This window comes from Urocitellus parryii, chromosome 7, assembly GCF_045843805.1.
Source record: "Urocitellus parryii isolate mUroPar1 chromosome 7, mUroPar1.hap1, whole genome shotgun sequence".
Lineage (NCBI taxonomy): Eukaryota > Metazoa > Chordata > Mammalia > Rodentia > Sciuridae > Urocitellus > Urocitellus parryii.
Genome location: NC_135537.1, coordinates 145,957,068 through 145,984,970, shown reverse-complemented (window position 1 = coordinate 145,984,970; position 27,903 = coordinate 145,957,068). Strand labels below are relative to the sequence as shown.

Genomic DNA, 27,903 nt, shown 5'->3' with positions numbered 1-27,903 from the left:
TTCCGAGTCACTAGGATTTTAGGTGTGCACCACTGCACCCAACACTTGTCACATTTCAAATGTTCAACAATCATACGTAGATTCAGAGGATATTTCCATTTTATCCATTGCTGCAAAAACAGCTACTGGTACCACTCTTCTATACAAACTGTTTTCCTTTTGTTCTTCAAACAAATCAGTCACAGGTGGCACAGGAGCTGGCAGGTCTTTGTAAGCAGGGCATGTAGACTTGTACTGAGGTGTGGATTTGTATTCTTAAAAGGCATTTATTTCCAGATTTTGAGGAGGCAGGTTGATCTTTTTGGAGCCTCTATAACCCCACCCTAGTAGCCCAAATAACCTCCCTCTCCCCATACACAGGCCTCATTTCCATCCAATCCTAGTCCCTCCCCTGTAATAGAGAACACGGAGAATAAAGTCATCAAAATTAATTTTGTTCTCTTTCAAAAGATAGTTAAGTTTTGCCAAATGTAAGATGCATTTCTTGGGGTGGTCTTTTAAATACAGCTTTAAAGGAATGGAAGTAAAATGAGGCAGCGAGAAGTCTGCCGCCAGCTTTAGTAGCCCAGCTTCACTCCTTGACCACTAAGGAAACTAAGGGAATGGTGGGGGAAGGACAGATGCTGCAGGATGTTTCATTTATAAAAATAACTCAGCTTTTTGAAGAAAACAAAAATGACAAAGCCAGCACCCAGATTTGAGATCTGCTTAAACAGCAAGAGAAACTGACTTGTGCCCACAGCAAATAATTCCTGCTCCAGAAGAGACCATGAAGACTTGGCAGATTTTGGAAGACTGCTGCCTGAAGACGAAAGGACAACCCCCTGTTCCTCCACCTACCTGCCTCCAGGCTAAGGCTGGTAGAGTAGTGTGGTAAGGGAGCAGATGTCCCAAGGGGGCAGGAAGACCTGAGTCCTAGCAGGGAGCTACCAGCCTCCGTTTTCGTATACATGCCCAAATCCACTCTGGGGAGACCAGCTGGGCCTCAGGGTTCTTGTCCCTGCTACCCAGCACGTGTGTGGCTGAGGCAATGTCAAATTCCTGCACTAGGTCCCCATCAAATGCCACAAAGTAGCGTCTGAGACGGCTGAAGTCTGGGGTGGAGGGTGGCAAGTGGAGCCGCACCCCAGTGAAGATGTCCAGCAGCACCTGCAAACACAGAGGGGTCAGGGAGGGGTTGGCGTGGCGTGCAGGTGGGTCTTTACCCAGTTTAGTATAATACAGTTCACTTAGGACAAGAGCCAGAGATGGAGGAAGCCTAGAGTTTAGGACTTAAGTAGAAAGTGCGTCCTGGAGAAAAGACACTGGTGTCAATCCCCCCCCATCCTCCAGTCACTCTGGATGACACAGGCCTGACATTCCTCCCTTCCCTGTCAGGTGGTGATGAGGAGGAGATGGGTTCCAACATTTGGGACCTAGATATGGGAAAAGGATGTGTCTCCAGGAGCCAACCAGTGGCTGTGACTCAATGACCTCCCCTTAAGATCACAGTCCACTGCACAGGTGGGTAGACTGCAGGGTCAGTAGTCTTGCTCATTACTATGCATAGGTTCAAGGGCTTCAAGGAAGGGAGAAGGAAATGGTTTCTACTAGTCTGCTGGGAACTGGGTTCAGGCTATGAGTTGTCAAGACTTCTGTGCTTCTCTTGGGTGGGGCACAATCATTCTAGGGATTAGCTTTACTTCTCCCTCCACCCCTTGGGCCAGCAGTTCCTCAGGGTTGAGCCAGTGCTAACCCAGCTCCTGGCCTCAGCAGGCGAGGCGCTCAACAGATGTTGCCAAACAAGACTGACAGCATAAAGGGAAAAGTCATCAAAGCAGTGCACTCTCCCTCCTTGCTGGCTGGACCTGCTCCCCCAACCACAGACTCACACGCTGCACCCCACACCCAGACTGGGCTTTCTCCCCTTTAATGTAAATTTGACTGGGGACTGGCAGCTGGGCTCTATCTCCTGCCTGCTGGCACAGCTCTCCTTCCTCTCTGCCGGCTGGCTGGCCGCCTCTGCAAGGTAACAAGAGGGCACAGGGTGGAGTAGCAGCACGCTGGCCTGCCTGAGGGAGGAGCAGCTGTGGGAGGGGAAGGACTTAACAAGCCTCCCCCAACTCCTCTGCTCATCTTTCAAAGTTCATGTGCACAAGGCTGGAAACGCTGGGCCCTGGGCCAAACTGGCCTGCCTCTGCATTGTCATTGCACTCACCTTTGCTTGGTATGGCATCTCATCAGTAGCTTTCCTCTTCTCCCCAACTTTCACTGAAGACTTTGTGGTAGGCTTATTGCCTGCAGGACAAAGTTGTGGATGAGAATTAGGAGAGGAAGAACTGCTGATCATGGTTCCTAAAGTTGGGCCAGATCCTTCCCCTGCCATGAGCATGGGTGAGAGGGAAGAGTTATCAGCCCAACGCTTTAGCTCAAAAGTGGCTTAGTCCCCAGTCACACCAGCTCTCTGGTGCACTATCATTCAGGTTTGCTGAGCTGATAAGGGGTGCCTAGTAGAGCAGCTTCTGATCCATGGCTGGACACACACCAGGAATGTGGTCATTGTCAGCGCAGTGGATACATGATCACATGTTCTCAGAGCTGGAATGTGAGATTGGGTCCCTGCCCCTATGCCCCCCAGACCCCCTTCTTTATCCTGGCTACCTTTGCTGTTGGGGATCCTCAGCTTCCCTTCAGCCTTCTGGGCACTGGGAAACGGTTTGTTGGGGGAGGCTCTGGGGACCTTGCGGGATGCAGCAGACCCAGAAGTGCCCTCGTTCTCGCCATTGCTGCCTCCTGTAGTGGAGCTTCCCTCATCTCCAGCCACCACAGTGAAGTCGGCCTTCTCCTTGGACAGCTGATACAGTTCCTGAGAAGGAGAAGGTCAGGTGCTATCACTCCCTTCCCCAGACATGCCTCAGAGGGTGCTGTGTGGTCTGTTTTAGGCACGCGTGGCTGGGGAAACAGGTGAGAAAGACAAAGAGCAAGGAGAAAAGGAGGTGGCTTCCTTGGTGCTTTTCCAACATGGAGCCTTCATCCGAGTAACTGGTGCAAATCCCTGTTCTCTTGACTCCAGCTCTTAATCAGCAAAGGACTTGGGCAAGGCCTCATGAGGCAGCTAGACCAAAGGCCTTTCAGGGGATCCTGAAGAAAGTGAGACCGTCTACCTGGAGCTGGTGGGAAGGGCCCTCATGCCAGTTTGATCTCCCTTTACTTGCCCTCCTTGCTATATCAGTGGAATAGGGTCAAGAGGAAGACAGGACATGTCAATAGGCCAGATGCCCAAGGTTCTAAGACTGAGATGGGGTTGGAGGACAAATATGCAGCCTGAGAGCTGGCACCTTGAGTTGGGGGAGGTTAGTGGCAGATTTCCAGTCCTTGTCATCTCGGATTCGGGTACAGCGGGGAAATCGGATGGATATCCCATCAGCGGTGTGAGCCTCAGATTTGGAGAATTCTGCCCCTGTGATCTCCCATACAGCAGCTTTCTGTCAAGAGCAAGGCAGAAAGGTCAGGTCATCTCTAGTTGAGAAGGAAACACCTCCCATCAGCCAGAAGCAAAACAGAATGAGTCAAAACACAGAGGCTCTGGCTTGCAGCTAGGAGACCTGGGTGCTAGTCCTGCCTCTTCTGTGAATCCATTATTTAGAAATTAGGCCAGGGCTGGGGATGTGGCTCAAGCTGTAGCGCGCTCGCCTGGCATGCGTGCGGCCCGGGTTCGATCCTCAGCACCACATACAAACAAAGATGTTGTGTCCACCGAAAACTAGAGATTAGGCCAGGTCCCATTAGAACAGACCCTCTGTGACAGGGGGTGGGTATTCTATTATCTTCTCCACTGAAGACAATTCCTCAGCGGTGGCCAGTCATCCCTAGGCTTCTCACTTGGCTGAATAATCCAGATCCCCATCTCAAGGTGACTTTCTGTGAGGTTTGGATAACTTCTCTGTGGCCCTAGAGAACTAACTTGCAAACTGATTCTGTAGGCTAGAAGACCCCAAGCCACTGGGCTGATACCTTTGGGTCTGGAACGATGAAGTCAGGATAGTAGATCTTGTTTATCTTCAGCCAGGAGGGTATTTTGCTGGGATCCTGGAGGAAGAAAGATGCTGTTCTGGGCTGTTCCTAAGCTGCAACAAGGCTTAAACCCCTCTTTTGGTAATGAAATTGTGAGATGTGACCAACTCCTCACCCATGTAATCCTCCCTGCTCAAAGGGAGTGAGGCCTCCAGGACATGCAGGCCACTGTCTACAAGGCGGGCACTCCAAACAGCACTCTCCTTACTGGGGAGGAGATAAATGATATCTGCAGTCCTCAAAGCGCAGCGTCTGCCTCATAACAGCCCATCAGAAGCCAGGATCAACAGGGTCCCTTGCTCACCTTGCTGATCTTCACCATGTCCAGTTCCTTCTGTAGGCGGGCAAGGGTTGCATCGTCATGGCCTCCTGCACACTTGGTGACTGTGCACCACTTCTGGCTGCTAGGGTCATAGCAACCCATGAGGAAGATCGACATCATGCCACCTGCAGGGTAAGGGCAGGGAATATGGGCTGAGTGTGAATAGCAGAAAACCACCTCTGCCAACCCCACAAGTCCCATGAGAGGCAACCTTGTGGAGAGGAAGCAGTCCCCTTGGCATCAGGGTGCCAGAGTTCACCTCTTCTTAGCTGTGTAATTGAACCCAGGGCCCTGAGTTTCCTAGGCAAGTGTTCCACCATTGAGCTACCTGCTCTAAGTTAGTGATTTTTCAATCTGTATGAACTCAAATTTCCTCTATAAAAAGTTAGGGGTAATCACACCCAACTTGCTGGGCCCTAGCGAACTGAATAGTGCCTGTCATACAGTAAATCACCTAAAAAGTATTAATCCCTTAGAAGCCAGCTTCCTTCCAGTTAGGAGATTTTCCCTGAAAAGGAAAAACTGGCCCTGATGAAATAGCTTGTGGTAAGCCTCCTTGTGCCAGGACAGCTCAGGGGATTCTTGCTAGAGTTCACTGTGCCAAGTCCATAGCTCCCAGGCCCATGCTGGCAGATCAAGCCAGGAAAAAGGCCAGCCTCTCTGACATGGCACTTTCCAAGAGTACCACTACAGGGACCAGCAGCCACCCTGACCTTTGCTTCCTTGTCCATAGAAGGCCCCAAGAACCACCAGGTCAGCTGTATCAGCCATGGCCCCCTCATTCAAATAGTCTTTCTTCACTTTCAGCCAGTGCCGCTTTCCAGGCTCATATGTACCCTGAAGGGACACGAAAGAGAACACAAAGTACAATGGAAACTCCCTGAGGCAGGGGTTTAGCTCTTCACTGCTGCATACCAGCCCACACCGGAAGGGCCCTGGACTCCAGGCTCCTCAGGAGATGTATAAAACCCATTCTCCTAATCCAGAACACACCTGTCAAGCCCCAGAAAGGATCCCCCTCAGCTTCCACCCCCACCTCTTCAGATGGCACTGCCATCTGTCCAGGACAGGAAAGGCTCAAGGGAAAGCAACAGGTGTGATGACCTTACCTTCACATCCTTCAGCACCAGCCCTTCCAAGCCCTCCCGGATCACCCGGTTTATCATGTCAGCCAAGTCTGAAGCTTTCTGAGGGACAGCAGGAGAGATGTTGAAGATGGTGTGAGAAGGGGATGGCACAGGAGTGCATCGACGGCATGCTAGTCGAGTACCCACTGGAAACGCCCTAACTTGAATACTAGGGACAAGTGATTTGTAAACCAGGGAGACTCTCAACCAGAGAACGGCAGTGGCTTGGAGGCACAGGGTGCTTACCTAGGAAGGACTTCCATGCCCTGTCCTCCTGGGTAACGAACAGACAACAGACACAAAGGCAAACACATCAGCCACCCCCAGAAGGACAAGTAAGACTCAGTCTGTCACACTTGTTGTGCAAGGGGTTCTGTGTCCTGCTTTTAAGCCACATGACCCTGTCTAGAGTAGGTTCTTCACTTACTGTGACTTGCTTCATTTCTGAGAACATGATCCGGTTGGGAATTTCAACCATGTTGTCATGAAGAAACTTCCGCCGCTCACACAGAGGCCTAAAGGGGACAGGAAAGCTGAAGGAGGGATCTTCCCACCCCTAGCAGCCGTTCTGAGGAGGGAAGGAGCACAATGCTAAAACTGCTGCTGCATGAGAGGGTCTGACGTGAACTAAAGCCCTCATGTGTGACAGTTCTGCTGCCATAAGCTGCAGGGCTCCATCCTGACCGAAGATGGACAACTGTGAGCAGGGGTATGGAGCCAGTTAGCCAGTTCATAGCTGTAGTTCCTGTTTCTACTTTATGGAGCCAAGGGAGATCTGGCCTCTAGCCCAGATTATATAAAATATGGTCTCATTTGAAAAATGACTCCCACTTGGGTATTTTTTTGCCTTGCTTCACCCTAACCCCAAGGCTGGCAGGTCCTTGGGTCAGCAGGCTGTCGGGCCTCAGGATGCTGGTTTCTTGGGCCCAAGCCTTTAAAGGCAGCTAAGTCAGGACTGCTAGCTCTTCCCAAGACAGTCCCACCCACAGCCAACCCTACCATCAATAGGGAGTTTCCTACTGTCAGTCTCTCCTGAAATCAAAACCTCTGAGCAGAAAAGCACTTGCATTATGCCCTGAGGGGTGTCACTGGAGAATAAACTGAAACCCTGCTATATTCACCATCTCTGTCTCTCAACAGTCCATCTTGCTTTAGCAGACTGAGATTTCTTTGGGATTTGGGTTTCCTCTGAGATTTAAGCTTACAGAGGTAAGTCTTCCTTACAATGGATGGGGAATTGATTTGTAACAACTATGCTACCTCTCAGTTCCCTCCTGCTCTTGCCCCTACCAAGCTCATGGATACAAAGGCACATATGCTAGCCACTTCCTATCCCCTCCTTCCCAATGAACCCCCTACATTCTTACCTAGGAAATTAAAATAGGTTCCTGGGTTTAAGGATACTAGCCAGGCCTCGGGGTATACTTTAGTAACAGAGTACATGCTTAGCATGCACAAGAAACTGTGTTAGATCCTCAGCACCAAACAAACAAACAAACAAACAAACAAACAAAAAAACTAAATCAGTCAACTCACCTGTCCATCAAGCTGACATCATTAAAGTAGATACAATCAAAAACAAACAGGCAGACATTAGCATCTTGGAAAGCAGCTTTCTGTAAAGACAAAAAGAGGGCATAAAAAATGGGGAGATGGGGAGTACCAATCCACTTCTGAAGGCTTCCTGAAGCACCTGATAATTCTATTTCTGCCCAGAAGAACCTGGGCCATAAGGGCAAACAGCAGATGGGGATCACTATAGTTGGGATTGTAAATGTTCACCAGAAGCTCATGTGATAAAGGCTTGGTCCCAGGAAGGTATTAGTAAGAGACAGTAGAATTTTGTGGGAGGTGCTTTGATCATTGTGGGTATGTCCCCAAGGGGGATCATGGGACTCTGGCCCCTTCTTCTTTCTTTGTTCCCTGGCTTGTGATCCATGTGGTTTTGCTCTACCATGAAGAGGTCCAAAGCAATGGACTCCTCAGATCTTGGCCTGGAACCTCAGGAACAATGAGCCAAAATAAAAGTTTTCTCTTTATAAATTAGCTCAAGTATTTTATTACAGTTATGGAAAGCTGAATGACAGAACTGAATGAAAATCAATTACAAATTAGCTCCTAATAGTCTTTTTATGGAGTAAGAAATACTAAACCTAAGACTAAATAAATTCAGAACACGGTTCAGAAGCAAAAAATAAGCCCTATGCTAAGTAACTTATTACTCCCTTTGGAGACAGACAGCACATGCATTTTTGCACAAATGACTTAACCCAGTACCTTGTGCACTCCTAGGGTCCCAAAGGGCAGTGGTTTGCCTGTCTTGTTGTCAATTAGGAGCACCTCAGAGTCCAAAATCATGCTGTGGCCTCCAGGAAAAGCCTTGGGGATGTAGTCCTTAAAATGGGCCACCTGGAAGTGGAAAAGTATCTTTGATGAGGGATGAACAGGCGGCAAAACCCCGAAGCCAAGCCATAGAGATCAAAGCCAGAGCAACAACATGCTCTGTGCAAAACAGCTAATGTGCAAAACTGTCAGCCACCTGGACAAGATGTGGCTGCTTTAGTACCTCTGTCCAGACCCGGCAGAAGTCAGCCCATGCTGACACTGTCTATGGGCTGTAGAGAAGGCTCAGATTTGGAAGAAACAAAATGAGCATTTTGGGGAGGAGGTGGAGGTAGACAAATGTGGGGGGTGGGGGAGGAAAGAAAAACAGGTGGGCAGAGATTAGAGCCTATTTTAGAAGACAGATGGTTATTAGGCTTAGAATTGGGATGGGGAGAATAGACTGGTTAGAAAGAAATGAACTCCCTCCAGAGCAGGAAGGAAAATGTGAGCAGAATCTTCCCTAAGTAGGAGCTCTACTCCCAGAGCCATCTAGAGATTAAGAGAGTATGCCTGGAATTGGATTTGTCTTGATAAAGGCAGAACCTTAATCTTCAACAACTCTAGTCAGAGAGAAGTGCCATCAGAACTCAAGGTATTTTCTGTCAAGTGATAACAGCAATGAGAACCTGAAAGCACATCTCTGGCTCTACTCCCCACCTGGGCAGGGCACATGGCTGCCCCTACCCAGAATGCTTGGAGCAGGATCAGGAAAGGCTTGCCCATCTGTCCCACTCCCTGTCAATAATCCGCCCTTTAAGAACCCACAACACAGGAAAAGCAAAGGATGAGTGAATCTGGTATGGGAAAGGGCTGGAAAGAGATGCTCAGTTGTCTTCCTGGGTCACATGAGGTGTCCATCTTACACCAACCTCACCAGGGCACTTCCTGAGCACCTGCACAGAGTCCCACAGGACATGTGACCCTGTACTAAAGTGTCACATGAGGCCACTGCTCAGCTTTCCTTTCAAACACCTAAAACAAGTAGCCTGACTGCTTGGTTCCAGTGCTCCAGCAGGAAGGCAGGGCTAAAGGGAGTACACGGAGTGTAGAACGCATCCCCTTGACCCCTGGGGGCTCTGGAAAACTGAGTCAAAGCTTGAAAGAAGAGGGTAGCAAGGTCAGGTCACTCCAGCTGCTTTTCCCTAGAGACACCTACAATGACTTGCCCCTAGGAACTGAAAAGGGCTCAGGAATGAGATTTTATCGCCTCCCCCAATTAGGGCAGGCATCTGGGCTCCCAGCTGTCCCCATGGTATTGTGATTATAGCAGAATGTAAGCTTCATGAAGGCCAAAGCTTTTATCTGCTTTTTTGTCACTGATATTTGCATACTAACTACAATAATACAGATGCATTTGGTAAATATTTGTTGAAAGAATGAATGTTATACATGAACTTTAATTTAGCTTGAAGCACACAGGATTCAAAAAAATGCAAAAGACTTGCACAGCCACTGAGCAAATAAGCTCTATATCACAACATCATGGGAGAGAGTTATCACTGTCCCAGGAAGCTCTGTCTTGACTAACCAATGTCTGGACTCTGGCTGTCCCTGCTGAGCAGTCCTTCATTATTGAGACTCCAAAAATGAATTTATCCACTCATTAAACAAACAAAAAGTCTTTATTGTGAACTCTAGCTGGGAGACTATGGAAAGCTGGCCTTGAGATTCTTAGCAGCAGGAAAGGAAAAGACAGTCCCAACAGAAAGCGATCAATACCTTGTGAGGCAGGACGGGCTTGAGACTGCGGCTAAAGTAGCTGAAGTAGTCCCCATTCTTATGCACCTGGACTCGCTCGCCATCATACTTGATCTCAGAGAACATGCCGTTGGGACACTTCTTCATTGCATACTCGATGGACTTGCAGGCCTCAGCCTTGGGGTGGGAAAAACAAAGCCTGGAGATTTTCAATGATGTACAGCTTAGGAAGACAGCCAGAGAGCCCAGAATAGGGCTGTCAGCCAGGATCTGGGTTCTGGGACTGACTGTCCATGGTGCACGCTCAGGGCAAGGACAGAGCTGAGAATAAAAAAGGCTGGGCAGGGGCTGGGATTGTGGCTCAGTGGCACAGTGCTCACTTAGCATGTGCAGGGCCCTGGGTTCGATCCTCAGCACCACATAAAAATAAATGAATGGAATAAAGGTTTGTGTCCAACTACAACTTAAAAAAAAAATAAGAATAAAGAAAGGAACAATACTTATTCTATAGAACTGTTTAAAAAAATGTATTCTGAGCATCAAATCATTACCAGCATTGACACAGGAGCTTGCGTTTTGAGGAAGATGAATGCCATTTATTGCAGACAAAATTCCGCTGAAATAATATTTTTTTAAATCAATAATTGAGGCTCCTGCAGGGCCTCTAGCTTGTTAATACATCAGTTATCTCAGCACAGGAGGCAGGCAGAGGTCAGAGTAGAGACTGTAGGTGCCAATGAGGCTGGCAGGGTGATAGTGATCAGGGATCCCTAGTACAGGACCATCCAGACAGAGGTGTGCTTACTCTCACACCTGTACCAGCCTAACCCAAACAACAGTTACTGTTTTGGGGATTCTTATCAGGTCACATACATAATCTCACTTCATCTTTGATGTGGCATCTTACATGATAGATAGCATTTTCATTTTATGGATGAGAAAATTAAAGGTCAAAGAGGTTAAGTAGTCATTTAAGGTTACACAGCTAGTACACAGCAGGAGTGAGATTTTAATTTAGGCTCAACTCCAAAGCTTGTGTGTTCAGCCACTAAGCTATATAACTCATGCCATTCTTCAAATGACAGGCTGTACAACACACTCCAGAAGAATTCCTATAGAAGTCAAAAGGCCACTACTTCAGGTGACTGGGGGTCCCTGTGGAGATGTCACTGTTGGAGTGCCAGCTGTTCCACACTCCTAGTAGGGAGAGGACATTTCTTTATTCCAAACAAAGAATTCTAAGGCAAAATTTCAAAATAACACATAAGAAAGTTCCCAAAAAAGCACCATACACTGCTGGAAGACCCAAAGGGCCTCGTGGTAGGCATGGCAGCATTCGCGGGGTCCTGCTGCACAGGAAAACCAATGCCACAGAGGAGATCCCCATTCTCAGGATAGGAGCAAATGTGCAAGCTGATCTTTGTGGGAGTTAGTCTTTCTTCCTTAAGCTTCCTCTCCCTTCCCAAGTTACCCTATCATAGGGAGCCTGGTTCTGCTGCCTACTCCAAGCCACCCCGCATCAGGTCAAAGGACCTCCTCAGGGTTCCTGAACACAGCCCCATGTTCAAGTATGACAGATAAGCTATTTTAGATAGGTGCTTCAAGTCTCACATGTAATTCCCACAAAGAAACTAAAAGACTAAGAAACTAAAAGACTAAGAAACTCGCTGAACACTCCACAGCTGCTTGGTAGTAGAGTGGGAACTGGGTTCTGGCCAGTACACCCCATCACCTGTCTCCTCCTGTGTCTTCACTTCTAGAGAGCAACACTCTACTGTCTCTCCTCTCTTCCTTCCCCAAATCCTCTCACCCTGCAACCAGTCTCAACAGTCATCCCTACCAGATCCCACCCCAAGGGATGTGCAACGTGCACAGCAGGGCAGGGCAACACTCCTCACCAGCATGGGCTGCACAGGCGTCATCAGCGAGGCCTGGACACTCAGAGCCCGTCTCTGTCCTGGATCCTTCTCCACCTCCTGCTCATTGCGAAGGACCCGCTCCACTACATCCTGCAGGTTGCGTGAAGCTTTGAAGGCTTCATAGGCATTGGGGTCGAGGGCATCTAACCTGTCAAGGGAGTAAGGAACCAAGACGTCTGCATTTGACACTATGGCTTTGGATAGCAGTCTGTTCTCAGAGGGGAGAGACCCTCATCTGTCAATATGCAGTTGTGTTCAAGTATCTTGAGGATTCACAGTAGGAGAAAAATCTGACAATTCAGTCTTTTGAGACCTTTATCTATCAGGATGCAGTCTTAGCAGAAGAGGGGGCTGGAATGGGCAAAAGCTGCATTCTGTGCTTACTAAACATGCTCCATACTTTCAATCAAAACAACTCTTGCAAAAGGTATTGTTACCTCCACTTCACATAAGAAAATGGAGGTGGAGACAGGATTAAGTAACCTAGGAGGCAACAAAGTGGAATGAGGATTCAAATCCAGAGGAGGACTCCAGAGTCCTGATACCAGCTGGGAACAAAGGAAGCTTAGGCTGTCCCAGGAGACGATACTTACACATGTTTTGCACCTGAGTTCATCTTCAGATCATGTTTGATCAACCTGATGATGCACTTAAGGTCATTGGCCGTACACCTAAGGGAATGAGGCCTATTCAGTTTGATCTCTGAAGAGCTCTGCACCCCAAACCTTTTTTCCCAAGTAACTCCCTCTCCCTGAGCTCATCCCCATTGGGTCTGACTTGCTTGGGGCAGCTCCCCCACCTGGAGGCGATGTCCTGCAGGGCCTGCTGCTGCTCATCCTCCTTGGTGAGCTTCGAGAGCCGCAAGAGGAATTCATCCACTTCCTGGATGGTGAGGAGGCTCTTGGCAGCTGGAGGGAAAGACTTGCTCTGCTCAAAGAAGACTCTGATCGTCTCTGACACGTCACCCTGTCTCCAAAAACCAAAATGCCACTGCTACAACCCCAGGGTGGCCAGGTGTATCCCCTAAAACCTCAGGACTAAAGAGGAGTCAAGAAATTTCACAGTTCCTGTCCCCAACTCAACATATTTACTTCACTTCTCAGAGACTATCTCATCAACAGTTCTAAAAGGGGTGCATCTCTCCACATAAAATATGCCCACCTGGCTTAGCTGAGAAGAGAGCACTATTCCAAGCCCAGTCAACTTGATTCCTGCTATGAATTTGAGCTAAGAGGTAAATGCAGTCATCATATAGTGAGGATTCTTGGAAGTTTACATATGTGAACTGGCGGCTGGGGCTGGAGTCACGAACAGATCAATGATGAATGATAAGCCCGTGGGGGAAGAAAGCAAAAAGAGTCCAGAATGAGGGCCCCACAAGAGACAGAGCACAGTCTCAAGTCCTGACTTCTGAGATAAGGCCTTTTGTGGCTAAGCAGTGGTATGGGTTCAGTCCTCAGAAACTTATGACATTAACAGCTGCAGCCTCACATTCAGCTTCCCCTGTACCGGAAGCTTGCTCAAATAGATTTCAGTTTCCTAAAACAGTATGTGCCTAACCATTTAAAAAAAAAATGGCTGCAGGTGCCTGGCTTGGTGAACCCCACCTGGAATGCAGTCTCCCTCCCCCTCCCTCTGACCTGCTCCAGGTCCCGTGCCATATCATCTGGGTTACAGTTAAAAATGCGGCTGAAAAGCTTCACAATCTGCTTATCATTCAAGTTGTAAACACTCTTAATGACACCCGGCAGCAGCAGCTTCACTGTTAGGTACACATCACCCCGGAAACCATCTGGAGAGAAAAAAAGGAACCCTTCTTGAGAAATAGAGCTTAAAACAATGGATGAACTCAAGGAAGCAGAGGTTTAAAAAGAAATATCACTGTGCTCCCACAGTACCCTGTGCAGATCACTAGTTCAGAGGCCAGAATTCAGTGGTTGGCTGTTTTTGCACCTGTCCCATCTTTAGCTCCTGGATGAATTCTCACAGGGAAGAGCCATGACTTTGACTTCATGTCCCCAGTGACGAGCACACTTACAGAAGCTCAGTGACATGAATGTTACATGAATGAAAGAAACAGAGTTGGAAGATTCTATTCCAAGCTGTGCACGTAGTTCACAAAAACTTAAATATGCAGGATAGTAAATTTTCCTACTGGTTGAATGAGATGAATTTTTCTGCCTTCCTAGGGACAGGATAAGAGCAGAAGAAGAAAGATGCCACAGTCTCTGAAAATTGGCTACAAAATTTGAGGGGTCTGGTGGCAAATGCAAATGTGAGGTCCGTTGTTCAAAACTGTTAAAGATTTTTTTTTTTTTTTGTACTGGGGAATTGAGTTCAGGGGTACTTGACCACTGAGCAACATCCCCAGCCCATTTTTGTATTTTATTTAGAGACAGGGTCTCACTGAGTTGCTTAGTGCCTTGCTTTTGCTGAAACTGGCTTTGAACTTGCAGCCTCCCAATCCCTGGGATTACAGGTATGCACCACTGCACCTAGCCAAACTTTTAGGAATTTTAAGACAGTAATAACAGAGTACTAAACCAAGCATGGGACCCTGTGCAATGACTTGTATGGCAGAGCCAGCCAAGGCTCTGAGCTTTCCAGGGAAAAGCCCATTCAGGATGCTCCTGGCCCCACCTCCTGCTGAGCCTTTCCGCAAGAAGTCCTGGATGATCTGGGTCTTCGTGTTGTAGCTAGGATTATCAGCCACCATGGCACACAGCTTCCTGAACTCCCGTAGCAGACAATCCTTGTGCTTGGGGTCACATTTGCTTGAGGACAGACTTGTCTTGCGGGTGGGGCTTGAGGGGGCTTGATTAGAGTTGTTGGGCTTGGCTGTTGAAGAAACAACAAAGATGATTCATTTTGCCTTTCTGGGAAAGGAGGAAACTCACAGGTATTCTGTTGGTGCTTTATACACAGTTTCACTCAGTCCCTTCAAAGAGCTCCCTGGGGTAGACATCACTGTATCCACTAAAGGTCATTTCCCCAAATCTCAGAGCTATTAATGGTCAAGGAGCAATGGCACCCTCCCTCCGGAGCTGTGAATGCTTCAGAGAGGAACACAGGCTGTGCCAAGACTGACCAGGAGGATCTCATCAACTGTAAAGCCGAAAAAAGAAAAGATGGGGGCTGGGGATGTGGCTCAAGCCGTAGCGCGCTCGCCTGGCATGCATGCGGCCCGAGTTCGATCCTCAGCACCACATACAAACAAAGATGTTGTGTCCACCGATAACTAAAAAAAATAAATATTAAAAAAAATTCTTTCTCTCTCTCCTTACACTCTCTCTTTAAAAATAAATTCACATTAAAAAAAAAAAAAAAAAAAGAAAAGCTGGGTTGAGAAAGGGGGAAGAAATCAAGTGACTTGTTAGTCAATGTGAAGTTACTGCTCTCATAGATTATCAGAGCTGGAAGGAACCTTCAAGATTATCTAGTGCAAATCCTTAGTGATGAGAGGACCCAGGCCCAAGAAGAGCAGATGACTTCCAGGATCTCCTACCTCCATGGTGGCAGAGCCAGGACAAGGATGCCACCAAGAAAGTCGGGTCCCAGTGGTGTACTCCCAACATTCCCTCCCCTCACCACTCCAGCCCGTTCTTTCTGTTTGTCAAATTAAAAGGTTGCTTATGAGTAGGACTTTCCTCCAGATACCTAAAAATAATACTGAACAACTCTTTAGTGATTCCTTCTCACTTCCTTGTGCTCATTTACAAAGCAAAAGCAAGGCCATCAGCAAGCTGTCTGCTGACATAAGCTTCTTGTCTGGGCTTGTAAATTATAAATCTGTCATTGTCTCTGACCCGGACTCTAAATCGGATTTTAGAGAACAAAATCTCAAAAGCATTGATGTTCAGCAAGGTTGCAAGCATAAGGACACCCCATTCCTCTCAACTCCTTCCAAATTCAAAAAAAAAAAAAAAAAAAACAAACAGGGCCCTTCCAGGTTCATGTTGTCCTTATCTTCACCTGGATTCTTCTCTATTTCTGTCTTTGGCCTAGTACAAATCTAAGGTTTTAAAATACTAAAAATCCTACAGTTAGGCACCATTTTTACAACGTTATCTCTTATAGTCCTCAGGAGAACACTGGAGTAGATCAGGCAGATGCTGCCACTCTCAATTCACAGAAGCTCAGATAGGTAAAGACTCGCTCAGGGCTTCACGCTAAAGACTTGCTCAGAGCTCCAAGCTGTCAAGCAACAGGGCTGGAACCAGGCTCCAACACTCCAGCTTCAGGTCCAGGCTTCTTTTAATCACATCAAGCCTCTTTTAATTCCCAAAGAGCTTTATTATTTTCTCTGAGTCAATTACAAGAATGTCTCAAAACAATAAAAAAAGTATAGGATTTGAGTGAAAGAACACTGGGACTACAGCCAGACTTCAATGCACATACTCTATCATGAACCTAAACTTCAGCTTTCTCGTTCATAAAGTAGGCCTTATAAGAACATTTCCTACAATTAACTGAAGACGAGATAAAAGCCCCTAGGCCAAAGCTACCTGTTTTTGAAGGCCAACAAACAATCCTGATCTTCTCATTCTAGCAAGATCTTCCTGAATCCTTGGTCCAGGAAACAGTACTTCTATGTTATATAAAGAAACCACATGTATGTGATTATATGTGTATATAGGGTAAAGAGAAAGAAAAAAAATAAACACTTTACTGTTCACCTGTCCTGCTATAATCCAACCCTTGTGAGATGGGATTTGAATACAGAGCCCTCTGATTCCAAAGAGCACATGCCTCCTGACGAGGCTGCAGCTTCCAAACAGAAGCTAATACCCTTAGATCCTTTGTTCCTTCTCCCTCGTACTACAAACATTTCAACCCTTTGACAAAGAGATGTAAGAAATAAGAGAAATTAAGGGATATGGTCTGTACAGGGTATCTCCCTTCTTCTACCATACTTTCCTCTCCAGTTCAGGCAAGTTTAGGAAGATAATTTCTCAAAGTCTTTTCATTACAAAAATATAAGGAAGTAAAGGGGCAGGTTATAAAAATCTGCCTGAACCAGGAAGTAACTTCACATAGAAAAAGTTTTAACAAAACAAACCTCTTCCTGACACAAGAGATTAAAGTATACAAAGACAGGCCACACACGTGGAGCCCCAAGGGAAGCAAATTATTGAGACAAAAAAGCAAAATTTTCAACAAGTCAAATAAGAGGACCTTAACTTATCTTACCTGAAAAGCCAGAAAACTTTCGGGGATTGGTGTTGGTGACAAGTGACGCTCCTTTCCCTGGGGATGCCACCTGGCCAGTTGTTGTCAACTTAGCTTGCACAACAGCTTTCTTCTTTGGTGTGCCTGCTGCCTTAGAAGACAGATCTATAGAACGCCCCCCAAAAAAAGAAAAATATCCTCCAGTGAAAAGTCTCATAAAAATTCCAAATTATTAACTTCTTTTAGAGGCTTGCTTGGTAAGCCACTCCCATGAGCCCCAACATGGCCTAGTGGCAGGCAGGTCTTCTTGAATGGAGGTGGTAAGATACCAGGTGAAGGGAAAGGAAAGGGAGAGGATTCTGGGGACAAAAGACCCACTTAACCATTTACCTCTATGAGTAACTTAATTTTTTGTGTGTGTGTGTGGTGCTGGGGATTGAACCCAGGGTCTTATGCAAGTGAGGTAAGCCCTCTACCAACTCAGCTATATCCCCAGTCCAGAGTAACTTAAAATTTTCATCAACTTTCTTCACCTCTTATCCCACATATAATAATCTTCAGAACTAAGAGGACTTGAGAGAATCAACAGTTGCATTTTTTTTTTTTAAATGAACCCAGGGCCCTGTGCATGCAAGGCAAGCATTCAACCAACTGAGCTATATCCCCAGCCAAGCAGTTGCATTTTGATAGATAAAATTGGGGGATAGCTCCATAGAATAGCCCCAATTTACAGATGAATAAAAAAGTACAATGAAGACAGATCAGAGCATGCTGGTTTGGCATAGGAAGGAAATTTCCAGCTGTTGGCTCATCTGAGGTCAGCTGATGGTTTACCTGTGTTTCGTTTCTTCTAAATGAGAGATGGGTAAAGGTAACAAAGGCTGAGGCCAATGGCTGACACAGGACAGAGTGGATGGGGAACTTGAGAATGAAGCATGTGGGAAACAGTTTCCTCTCCTATAAGTCCTTTATTTTTCCTCTCAAAAAGGATAGATTCTCTTTTTAAAGCCATTTACAAGTCTCCCTACAGCAACAAGAACTGTGATTAACTGAAGATATGAATATTAAACTGGGCAGAGTGACACAGACCTGCAATCTCAGCAATTTAGGAGGCTGAGGCAGGAGCACACCAAGTTTGAGATCAGCCTGGGTAACTTAGCGAGAACCTGTCTTAATATTTAAAAAAAAGGGGAATGGGGTGGGGCCAGGGGTGTAACTCAGTGTTAAGAATACCAATGGGTTCAATACCCAGTACTGCCCAAAAAAAAAAAAAAAAAAAAAGGATCACTTTACAGATGCTGAAAATCAAAGAGGACTGACTAATTGAACTTGAAAGTACTGGTGTAAGATTTCTAAATATGCAATATGCAAATATGCATGAATGTGTGTACATGTGAATAGGCACATGTATCTATAAATACCTGTGTGTTTACGTGTATGTACACATAGGTATTTTCTAGCTCTATCTGTCCCAAAGGCTTAAAAGCTAAGCTACCCCATGATGATGAGAACATGTAGCATCCAGATTTTTGTGTATGGGAGGTACCGGGGATTGAACCCAGGGGTGCTCTACCACTGAGGCACATCCCCAAACCTCTTTGCCAGGCAGAGCTCTACCACTGAGCTACATCCCCAGTGCCCTTAACCTAGTTTTTTTTTTTTTTTTTTTTGAGAGTGAGGGGGGGGAGAGAGAGAGAGAGAGAGAGAGAGAGAGAGAGAGAGAGAATTTTTAATATTTATTTATTTTTTTTTTAGTTCTCGGCGGACGCAACATCTTTGTTGGTATGTGGTGCTGAGGATCGAACCCGGGCCGCACGCATGCCAGGCAAGCGCGCCACCGCTGAGCCACATCTCCAGCCCCACTTAACCTAGTTTTTAAATTTTGAGACAGGGCTCATTAAATTGCCAAGTCTGGCCTCAAACTCCTGCATCAGTCTCCCATGTTGATGGGATTACAGGTGTGAGCTACCATACCCAGCTTTAGATTTGAGTTTCTAATATCATTCTCCACTAACAGGAACCTGGACTCAAGAGAAACGGCATAAGATACACACAAGATTCTGTGACTGGGGTAGGGCACACACAAGAGAAGACTAAGGGTTTCTTATTATGCTGAGAATGAAATATTTAAAACAAGTAAAAAGAAAAAAACATAAAGGTGAACAGGATACAGAAAGCAGCTGGAAGGGGCTGTTAAGTGGCAAAATTAAGTACAGCAATGAATTATAAGTCACAGGGAAAAAATATTATGGTCCTGGAAGATAATATTTCTGTTCTTAAGATACATGAACTAAAATATTTAAAAGTGTGGCAGCACCTGCCTGTAATCCCAGCAATTTAGGAGGCTGAGGAAGGAGGATCACCAATTTCATGTCAGCCTCAGCAATTTACTTGTCTCATAAATACATCCAACTCAGTGGTAGAGCATCCCTGCCTGCAATCTCCATAACCACACACACACACACAAAGGTAAAAGGTCATGATGTATGCAACTTACTTAAATGGCTGGGGGTGGGGGTGGATAAAAACTAAAAAATGTGCATGTGTAAAGAGAGGACATGAACACAAATGATAAAGGAAATAAACTCAGCAGTAGGTAAACCTGGTTACAGAGGGAAAGTGTTCTTTGCACTATTTTTATTCTTATACTCTTGTGAGTTTGAAATTATTTTCAAATAAAATGTTTAAAAGCTTAAAGAAAAAAAGGAACAAAAAAAAGGGCTTGCTGGGGGTGGTGGCACACACCTGTAATCCCAGCAGCTTGGTAGGCTGAGGCAGGAGGATCTCAGTTCAAAGCCAGCCTCAGCCAAAAGCAAGGCACAAAGCAACTCAGTGAGACTGTCTCTAAATAGCATACAAAACAGAGCTGGGGATGTGGCTCAGTGGTTGAGTGCCCTTGAGTTCAATCCACAGTACCCCTCTCGAAGGAAAACAAAAAAAATGGGCTCTCCTCCCCTCCCTTTTTCCATTAGCCCCAGTGTGATGAGAAAGCCCTACTCCTTATCCCACCTGCAATGTGCTGGGTGATCTGTTCCTTCTCGTTGTCTTCCAGCTCTTCCCAGCCTTCCAGCTCTGTGAGGTCTTCAATTTTTTTTGTGGTGGCCCGAGCCCGCTCCAGCTTCTCAAACATGCACTTAATATGGTACCATTCTTTCATGTCACCCCCAGACTCGGAGAAGGGATTGGGCACCACCTTGCCTATGCGGCACACGCCCTTCACAATCTTCTCCTTGCATTTTTTGCAGCCGGCTGTGCTGCGCTTGGCGTAGTCCACACAGAACCGTTGCTCGGCCATCTCACAGGGGCTACTGCAGAGTCCCACATGCGACTCTGGCAAGAAAACAAGGCAGGTGGCACGTGGTCTTAGATGGGCTCCCTGGAATGACAGAACAGGCTTTCTTCGCTGGAGGAGGCAACGCCCACGTAGCAGATCTGTTTCCAAGCACTGGCTGAATTTCCTTATGTCAGGCCAGTGATATTGTTCTCGGAACAGGCACAGTTCTCTTCGGCCAAGTGCACACAAGTTTTTTGGGAAGAGGATCTTAAAGGCCAAAGTCATATAGCTACATGAAAGGACAGGAGACAACAAAATGTGAGATGTAAACGAGAAGCCAGGCTTCTAATTTCCCAAAGACCACAATCTCATACAGTCCATGCTGACTAATCACTTTCCAAAGGATTAAAGACTCATTGCCTAAGTGAAGCAGAGTTCCAGTACGGGAAAATCCAGTTTCCAAAAAGGTGTTCAATTATCTAATGTACATAAATACATCTAGTAAATCACAATGAAGAGAATCTAAATAACAAATTTTTTTTTCTCAGGCCATCAACAATCTGATACTCATAATGGATGATGACCTTTAAGCATTACAAAATCCTTAAGTTTCTTTTTAATCACCAAGAAAAATGAAATAATGTTCATGAAGTTTTAATTAGAAGTGTAACACATATGCCATCCCCAGAAAACAAAACCACTATATAGATTCGTGATCTAAACAGAAGCCCTCGTTTGAGAGGCTAAGAATTTAGCAGAGCCTAGAACCAGACGGTTCAGGTTCAAATCCTAGCTAAGCCACTTATTAGCTGTGTGTTCTTGGTGGATTACTTAACCTCTCTGTAGCTGTTTTCTTATTTACAAAACATGTCTAATAATAGTAACTAAATCAAGGGGTTTCTGTTCCAAGACTAAAGCCTTTAGAATAGGGCACACAGCAAGGACTCAATAATGTTGGCTCCTACTAGTCAGTGCAGCAGTTAGTTAATCTTTAAACTGAGGATCCCTATGTGCAATTAACCTGTTAAATTCAGCAACTTGAATCAGGGAATGCTGCAGCAACTAGATGGTCAGAATGGAATGAACTGATAAGTCAAGCCATGTGGTTTATCAACTGTGATTCATTCAGACCTTTTTATATTTGTACTTAAATAACTTTATTGTTCTAATTTTAAATACACTGGGAATTATTTTCAGTCTGCACAGTGCTATGAAGTGAAATTACTACTGCATTATAATAAAAGCGGGCCTTACAGCAGTGCAACACGGTGCAGAGAAAAGCAGGTGGACTGAGGAATCAGGGATGGGAGGGCCAGTGCGTCCAGCTTAGAACTGTTACCCTGGCGGAATCTCTGAACTTCTGAGTCTTAGTTTTCTTACTTCTAAAACGGAAAATAAGACCTACCTCGAAGGGTGGTTGGGGAAATTACAAAGAATCCATGGACGGGCTGATGGTAATGGTGGAGTTCTGAACTCTCTGAAAATGCATACAAAATATGTATATTTGACAATGTACGTTTTTGGAGCGAGAACATCAGTAAGTTTCGTGAGATTCACAAAGAACTGCATAACCCCCTGAAGTTGAAGAACCGTCGCGGAGGTGAGCAAGGCCAGGAGGCTCACAAGAGCAGCTCAGGAAAGCTGGACCTCCACGCGATCCTTACAAGAGCAGCCCGCGGCCCCCAGGGGAAGCAAAGGAGAATAATGAAAGGGCCCGATCTGGAACCGGATCGGAGCGCCGAGGCCTGGCCGCAGCCGCCGTCCCGGGGCCTCTGAGGAGCTCTCCGGGCAGGACGGCCGCCGGCCGCGAGAGGCTCCCAAATCCATCCAGGCGCGGGCAGTGGGCGGCCCCTGGGGGTCCCGGGGCGCCGCGGGCTCCCGTGGGCTCCCGGGGGGCCGCCACGTCACGGAGGGTGTGCCCCCAGGCTCCGCAGGCGGGCGGGCGGGGGAGGAGCCGGTGGCGGCTCCCGGGCCGCACTGCGCTGGGGCCCCGGCTCTGGCCCCGGCCCGCTTCCCTCCCCACAGCGCGCCCAGCCGCGCCGCCCCTCACCTGCCTCCCCGGCTCCAGCGACCACCACTCGCCTCCGGACCCGGCGCCCACAGGCCGCAGGCAGCCCACTGGCGGTTGGAGAGCCTGTCTCTTTAAATACGGGTCCTTGAGCTGGCGGCAGTACGCAGGCGCAACGACCGAGGCCGTAGCTACGTGACCCGGCCCCGCCCCCGGTCCCGCCACGTGCTTGGTGTGGATTCGGCTCGGTCGGGTTGGTGATGAGTGGAGGTAGTGGGATCCCCAGCCCCGCGAGGACGCCCCCAGATTGCCAGGGATCGTCTAGTCCTTAAAGGTACTGGTTGAGAAACTGTACTGCAGTGAACTTGGCAAAGGTGGCGTCATCCAGGCTTTTTCCGTATTTCCTCTGTGCGGTGTCACGCCCTGCCACTGTGCAGTAACTTCCTGGATTGAAAAGAGACACCGGATAGGTGGAAGGTAGCTGTCGTGTGAAGAAGCAGTGGGGGAGAGTAGCCCTTTGGTTAGGTATGGTTCAAAGTGTATTTTTTTTTAAATATCTTTTAGTTGTCAATGGATCTTTATTATTTTTTAGTCTATATGTGATGCTGAGAATCGAACCCAGTGCCTCACACTCTACCACTAAGCTACAACCCCAGCCCTCAAAGTGTACTTTCACTTCTAAACCTCAAGTCCGCTTTATGACAGCTTGACTTGGCTATTTTTACAAAAGAGCGACAGAGAAGGCAAGTAACCTTGTTCAGGGTCCAGAAAGGGCAAACAGCTGGATCTTATTACATAAACAAAGAACGGATATCTAAGGGAATTCTTTATTTTTTCTCTTTTTGGTAGTGGTCGTTGAACCCAGGGGCTTCCTACAATTGAGCTATACCCCAACCTTTTTAATTTTTTAAGACAGGGGGTCTCATTAAGTTGATGGGACTGACATCCAGCTTGTGATCCTCCTGCCTCAACCTCCCAAGTCTCTGGGATTATTGGCATGCACCACCACCCAAGAGGATTCTTTGCTTTGTGACAGTTTGACCTTCATTCTGTAGGGGAAGGTGAATCATGAATGAACCTAGGGAATACTAATTACTGTTAGTCGGAAGTGACTGAGGCAAGGGAACCAAATAGAAGGCTATGTGGGGGGGTGGGCAGAATTGCAATGTATGCAGTCAAGAGGAGAAATTAAGAATGTACATGAGCTTCTGCCCTTTTCAGTGCTTTATTCACTCAGACTACTCAATACAATTTCACTCTATAGGTTCTTAAACAAGAAAACAACAATCCTTAATGCTAGGCACTGCAATAGACATAATCAATTCACAGCAAACAATTCTAGATTAATTTTAAGCACTGCAAAACACTTAATCATGATAGGCTAGTCATTTCCTCTGCATGCTAAGTTCAAAAATCTCAAGCCTTAGGCTTTATGTCCAGCTGATGCACACTCACTTTGGCCCGGGGTGACTAGCTTTGGAACCAAGGCAGGCTGTTCCTGGCATGGAATGGACGACTAGTTGAGGAGAGGGTTGTAGGGAGAAGTTGTGGCTCTCACCAGGGTCCAGACCAGGCAGTAGAGTTTGAGAGTGGGTGAGGATCAGGAAACCACGTCAGTTGATGGGATGTTAGGTCCTCACCAGGCTTTCCAGCTCGAGTGCATTCTTGTTTCAGCTGGCTGAATCCCTGTTCATCAGCTCTATTATTTATACTAAATTCTGGGACTTTTGACCCCCCTTTCAGTCCACTGGAATTTTTCATGACATCATTTACCCTGGGGTCAGAAACATCTGGTCTGGTGGTGGTCTCCACCCTGATCCTCTCTCGCCTTTCCCTATCTGGCAAGGTCAGCCTGCCAGGGGCTTCACCAGGGTGAGGGGAAGTAACTTGTTTGAGGTCTTACTGGAGGGCTCTGTGGGTGTGCCTGGTGAGACTGCTGGCTTTAAACTGGAGTTTTTAAAATGGAGTTGCTTAGGCTCAGGCCTAAGGTCATCCTCCCAAAGGCCCTTGTGGTATTACATGTGAGAGATGAGAGTGTCCTGATGAAGTGCTCATATATCTGTTATGAAATAAGGATGACTTGAGTGACCTTATAGAGGCCATCACCTGAACTAAAAAATTAAGAAAGGAGGAGGAAGTTCATCCAATAAAGGGATCAGTTTTGTTTTGGGTGTGTTAAATTTGGTTAACCAAGGCTAATGTAGATTCCAGTGTATAAATTGGACTAAAGCTTCTCTGTCTTTTCTATGATATGTGGCAGAATAAGAGTCTTCAGAATTGGAAGGCCCCGGAGGCTTACATCCTAACTCCAGTGATCCTGAACGTCTCTACCACTGCATTGACTACATTTTGATTTGAAACACTTAACTGGTATCCATCTTTTCCCCTAATCCTGTGCTGTCCAGTACTGTAATAATGACTAGCCACGTATGGCTTTTGAACACTTGAAATGTGGCTAATGCAACTTGAGAGAGGCTATTAAGTGAAAGCTACACACCAATAAATAAATACCCCCGCCCAAGAATGTCAGATCTCACTAATAATATCTGTATGCTAATTACATGTTGAAATAATTTTTGAAATGTTGGGTTAAATAAAATATATTATTAAAATTAATCTCAGCTGTTTTACTTTTTTTGACAATGTGGCAACTAGAAAATATGAAACTGCATGCACTATTTTCCTATTAGATGGCAAAGCCCTACATTTAAAACCTATTTGCAGAGGGTGGCATCTGTGCCTTGTGCTTCTTTTTAGCCTCCCTGATGGTGCCGGGCACATAGTACACAGAAAGTAAAAAGATCCCTTACAAGGATGTTTATTAAGTTGTGTCTTTGACAATAATTACAGACTTGGCTTCTTATTATTGTTTTGCTTCATTAGAGCTCCATGGCACCCCAATGATCTCTGACTCAGGTCCCCTCCTATGAAATGGAACTAGGTGTGAAGGCTGGCAATTGAATCTCTTTAGAAAGATGGGAACTGGCTGGGTGTGGTGGCACATGCCTGAAATCCCAGCAGCTTGGGAGGCTGAGACAGGAGGATCGTGAGTTCAAAGCTAGCCTCAGCAACTGCGAGGCGCTAAGCAACTCAGTGAGACCCTGTCTCTAAATAAAATACAAAATAGGGCTGGGGATGTGGCTCAGTGGTCTAGTACCCCTGAGTTCAATCCCTGGTACTAAAAAAAAGAAAAGGTGGGAATTGCTCTCCCAAGGAGAATGTCAAGTGTGGTGGGGAAAACAACTTTATAGCTTTGTAGTTACAGATTCACATTCTACCTCAACTTGTGTGACCTTCATCTGTCTTGTTCTCTGGGCCTTTAGTTTTCTTGATGAAGTGGCGATAGTTTTACATTTTACATTTAGGTCTGTATTCCATTTTGAGTTAATTTTTAGGAAGAGTGTATAGTCTGTTATTTTGATTCTTTTCTTTTTTTCTTTTTTGCATGTGTATGCCTATGTTATTCAAGCACCATTTTTGAAGTTGAGGGTACCTGAGAGATTAAACTCAGGGCCACCCAGCCACTGAGCCACATCCCCAGCCCTATTTTGTATTTTAGAGACAGGGTCTCACTGAGTTGCTCAGCACTTCACCATTGCTGAGGCTGGCTTTGAACTCGGGATTCTCCAGTCTCAGCCTCCTGAGCTGCTGCGTGTGCCACCACACATGGCTACAAACACCAATTTTTGAAAAACTTATATGCTTTTTTGTTCCTTTGTCAAAGATCATTTTAGTATATTTATGGGTCTACTTCTGGGATCTGTTTTTTTTTTTTTTTTAATGTATTTTGGTGAGGTTTTTTGGTACTGGGAATTGAACCCAGGGGTGCTTAACCCCTGAGTTACATCCCCAGCCCTTTTTATTTTGAGACAAGGTTTTACTCAGTTGCTTAGGACCTCAATAAATTGTCCAGGCTGGCCTTGAACGTTGTGATCTTCCTGCCTCTGCTTGCCAAGTTGCTGGGATCACAGCACTACTGCACCCAGCTTGGGCTCTGTTTTTTTCCTCCCACTGATCTATTTGTTTCATCAGTACCACAGTATTTTGATCACTTCAGCTTTATAATAAATCTTTATATCAGGTGGTGTTGGTCTACCAACATTGTTATTCTTCAATGTTATGTTGACTATTAAGGGTCTTTTACTTCAAATAAACTATATAATCATTTCATAAAGCTAATATTCACAAATAACTTACTGGGATTTTTCTTGTGATTGCACTGAATCCTCAGCTCAAGTGAGGAAGAACTGATATCTTGACAGTTTTGTATTGAATCTCCTATTTATAAACATTGAATATCTCCGTTTATTTTGTTCTTTGATTTCTTCAAAGTTTTGTAGTATTCTTTATATAGATCTTGTACATATTTTGCTAGATTTATACTTAAATATTTCATTTTGGGTAGAGTGAAATAAGGATAAAATAACTTTTGTGATTGTTTATGACAATTAAATGAGATGACAATACTGACTTGCAAACTGTTTAGCCCGTAGAGGTATTACAGTAAATGTACATTCTCCTCCACCTTCCAGCCTGGGTACATTCGTCCCACTCAGAGTTTACTCTCTTTTGTGGATTAATCAGTCAAGTGTTCATTGAATGCCTACTCTGTATTGGGCACAATTCTCCAACCTGGAATACAGCAAACATTCCTACCCTGATGAAGCTAACAGGCTAGTGTGGGACATAGCAAACAAATTAGGAAAGTACATAGGCTGTAAGGTATGGATGGGTACTGAGCAGAAGAAGGGAGCTAAAGAGGATCAGAGGTGTGGGACAATGAGGGGAGAGTTGCAGTTTTAAATAAAGATCAGGAAGGATTCACCAACTAAGAAGAGTATTAATGAAAAAAACTGGGAGTGGGGCTGGGGATGTGGCTCAAGCGGTAGCGTGCTCGCCTGGCATGCGTGCGGCCCGGGTTCGATCCTCAGCACCACATACCAACAAAGATGTTGTGTCCGCCGAAAACTAAAAAATAAATATTAAAAATTCTCTCTCTCTCCTCTCTCACTCTCTCTAAAAAAAAAAAAAAAAGAAAAAAACTAGGAGTGGTGGTACATGCCTGTAATACCAGCAACTTGGGAAGCTGAGGCAGGAGCATCACAAGTTTGAAACCAACCTCAGCAATATTTATCTCAAAATAAAGAATAAAAAGGCACAAATGGTGATAGTTTTCCTTTTTACATTTAGGTCTGTGTATACTTTGGGTACAATCAGTGACTCGAAAAATTATGCTCTGTGTAATATGAAATGAGTTACATTCTGCCATCATGTATAACGAATTAGAGTAAATAAATAATTTAATTTAAAAAAGAATAAAAAGGATAGGGTATGTAGCTCAGTGGTAGAGTGAGCCTGGGTCTAATCCCCAGTACAAAAAAAAAAAAAAAAAAAAGTGAATGAAAGTGAGAGCCATATGGAGATCTAGGGTAGAGGGAGTATCAAGGAAAGACTTAGAAGGCCAGAATGTGCTTATTACATTGGGAGAACAACTAAAGTGGCTCAAGTTAAGGATGAGGTCAACAAAGAGACAGCTCCTGCAGAGGCCTAAACCATTATAAAAACACTAGCTTTTAGTCCAGGTGAAATGGGAAGCTAATGGACTGCACTGCACCGATAAATGATATGATCTGGCTTAGTAACACTATCACTCTGGCTGCTGTATCCAGAAATCGGGAGATGAGTTAGGTAACTACTGTGAAAAATGAGGACAGCTTTGGGAGAAATGAGGGCAGCTTTGGTGGCAGGAGTGAAAGTAGTGAGAAATAACTGAGGCTTATGGACCCATACTAGGGGGTCAGGGGTGTCCTGGAACCCACTGAATTTTTATACAAATGTGTACATATGCATTTTGGAGGGGAAAACTTCTATTGGAATCTCAAAGCAAAACTATGGTGGTGAATAATCAGGATACCCCATGCCTATTTCTAGCTATTCAAAAATCACAG

At 45.8% G+C, this 27,903-nt stretch overlaps 1 protein-coding gene and 1 long non-coding RNA gene across 3 annotated transcripts; one reads left to right on the top strand and one right to left on the bottom strand.

Annotated features, from left to right (window-relative positions):
* Positions 1-311: 311 nt before the first annotated feature.
* Positions 312-22,075, bottom strand: Lig3 (DNA ligase 3). Of its 2 annotated transcripts, XM_026411878.1 has the most exons (21): positions 21,998-22,075; positions 21,353-21,424; positions 19,683-20,236; positions 16,695-16,838; positions 14,145-14,342; positions 13,145-13,296; positions 12,304-12,470; positions 12,098-12,175; positions 11,484-11,652; positions 9,607-9,762; positions 7,780-7,911; positions 7,039-7,118; positions 5,930-6,017; positions 5,485-5,562; positions 5,089-5,212; positions 4,358-4,500; positions 3,994-4,068; positions 3,318-3,464; positions 2,641-2,845; positions 2,198-2,277; positions 312-1,149 (listed from the first exon to the last, which is right to left on the bottom strand). In XM_026411878.1, the coding sequence occupies exons 3-21, from the start codon at positions 20,230-20,232 to the stop codon at positions 916-918; spliced, it is 3,000 nt and encodes a 999-aa protein (XP_026267663.1). In that variant the 5' UTR covers positions 20,233-20,236; positions 21,353-21,424; positions 21,998-22,075; the 3' UTR covers positions 312-915. The 2 variants fall into 2 exon arrangements, with proteins under 2 accessions (XP_026267663.1, XP_026267662.1); XM_026411877.2 differs by lacking the exon at positions 21,998-22,075 and having other exon boundaries at positions 21,353-21,846.
* Positions 22,076-22,199: 124 nt separating this feature from the next.
* On the top strand, positions 22,200-24,571 carry LOC113198996 (uncharacterized). The gene is made up of 2 exons (XR_003302911.2): positions 22,200-22,289; positions 24,216-24,571. It is a non-coding gene; the product is annotated as an uncharacterized LOC113198996 (long non-coding RNA).
* Positions 24,572-27,903: the final 3,332 nt, after the last annotated feature.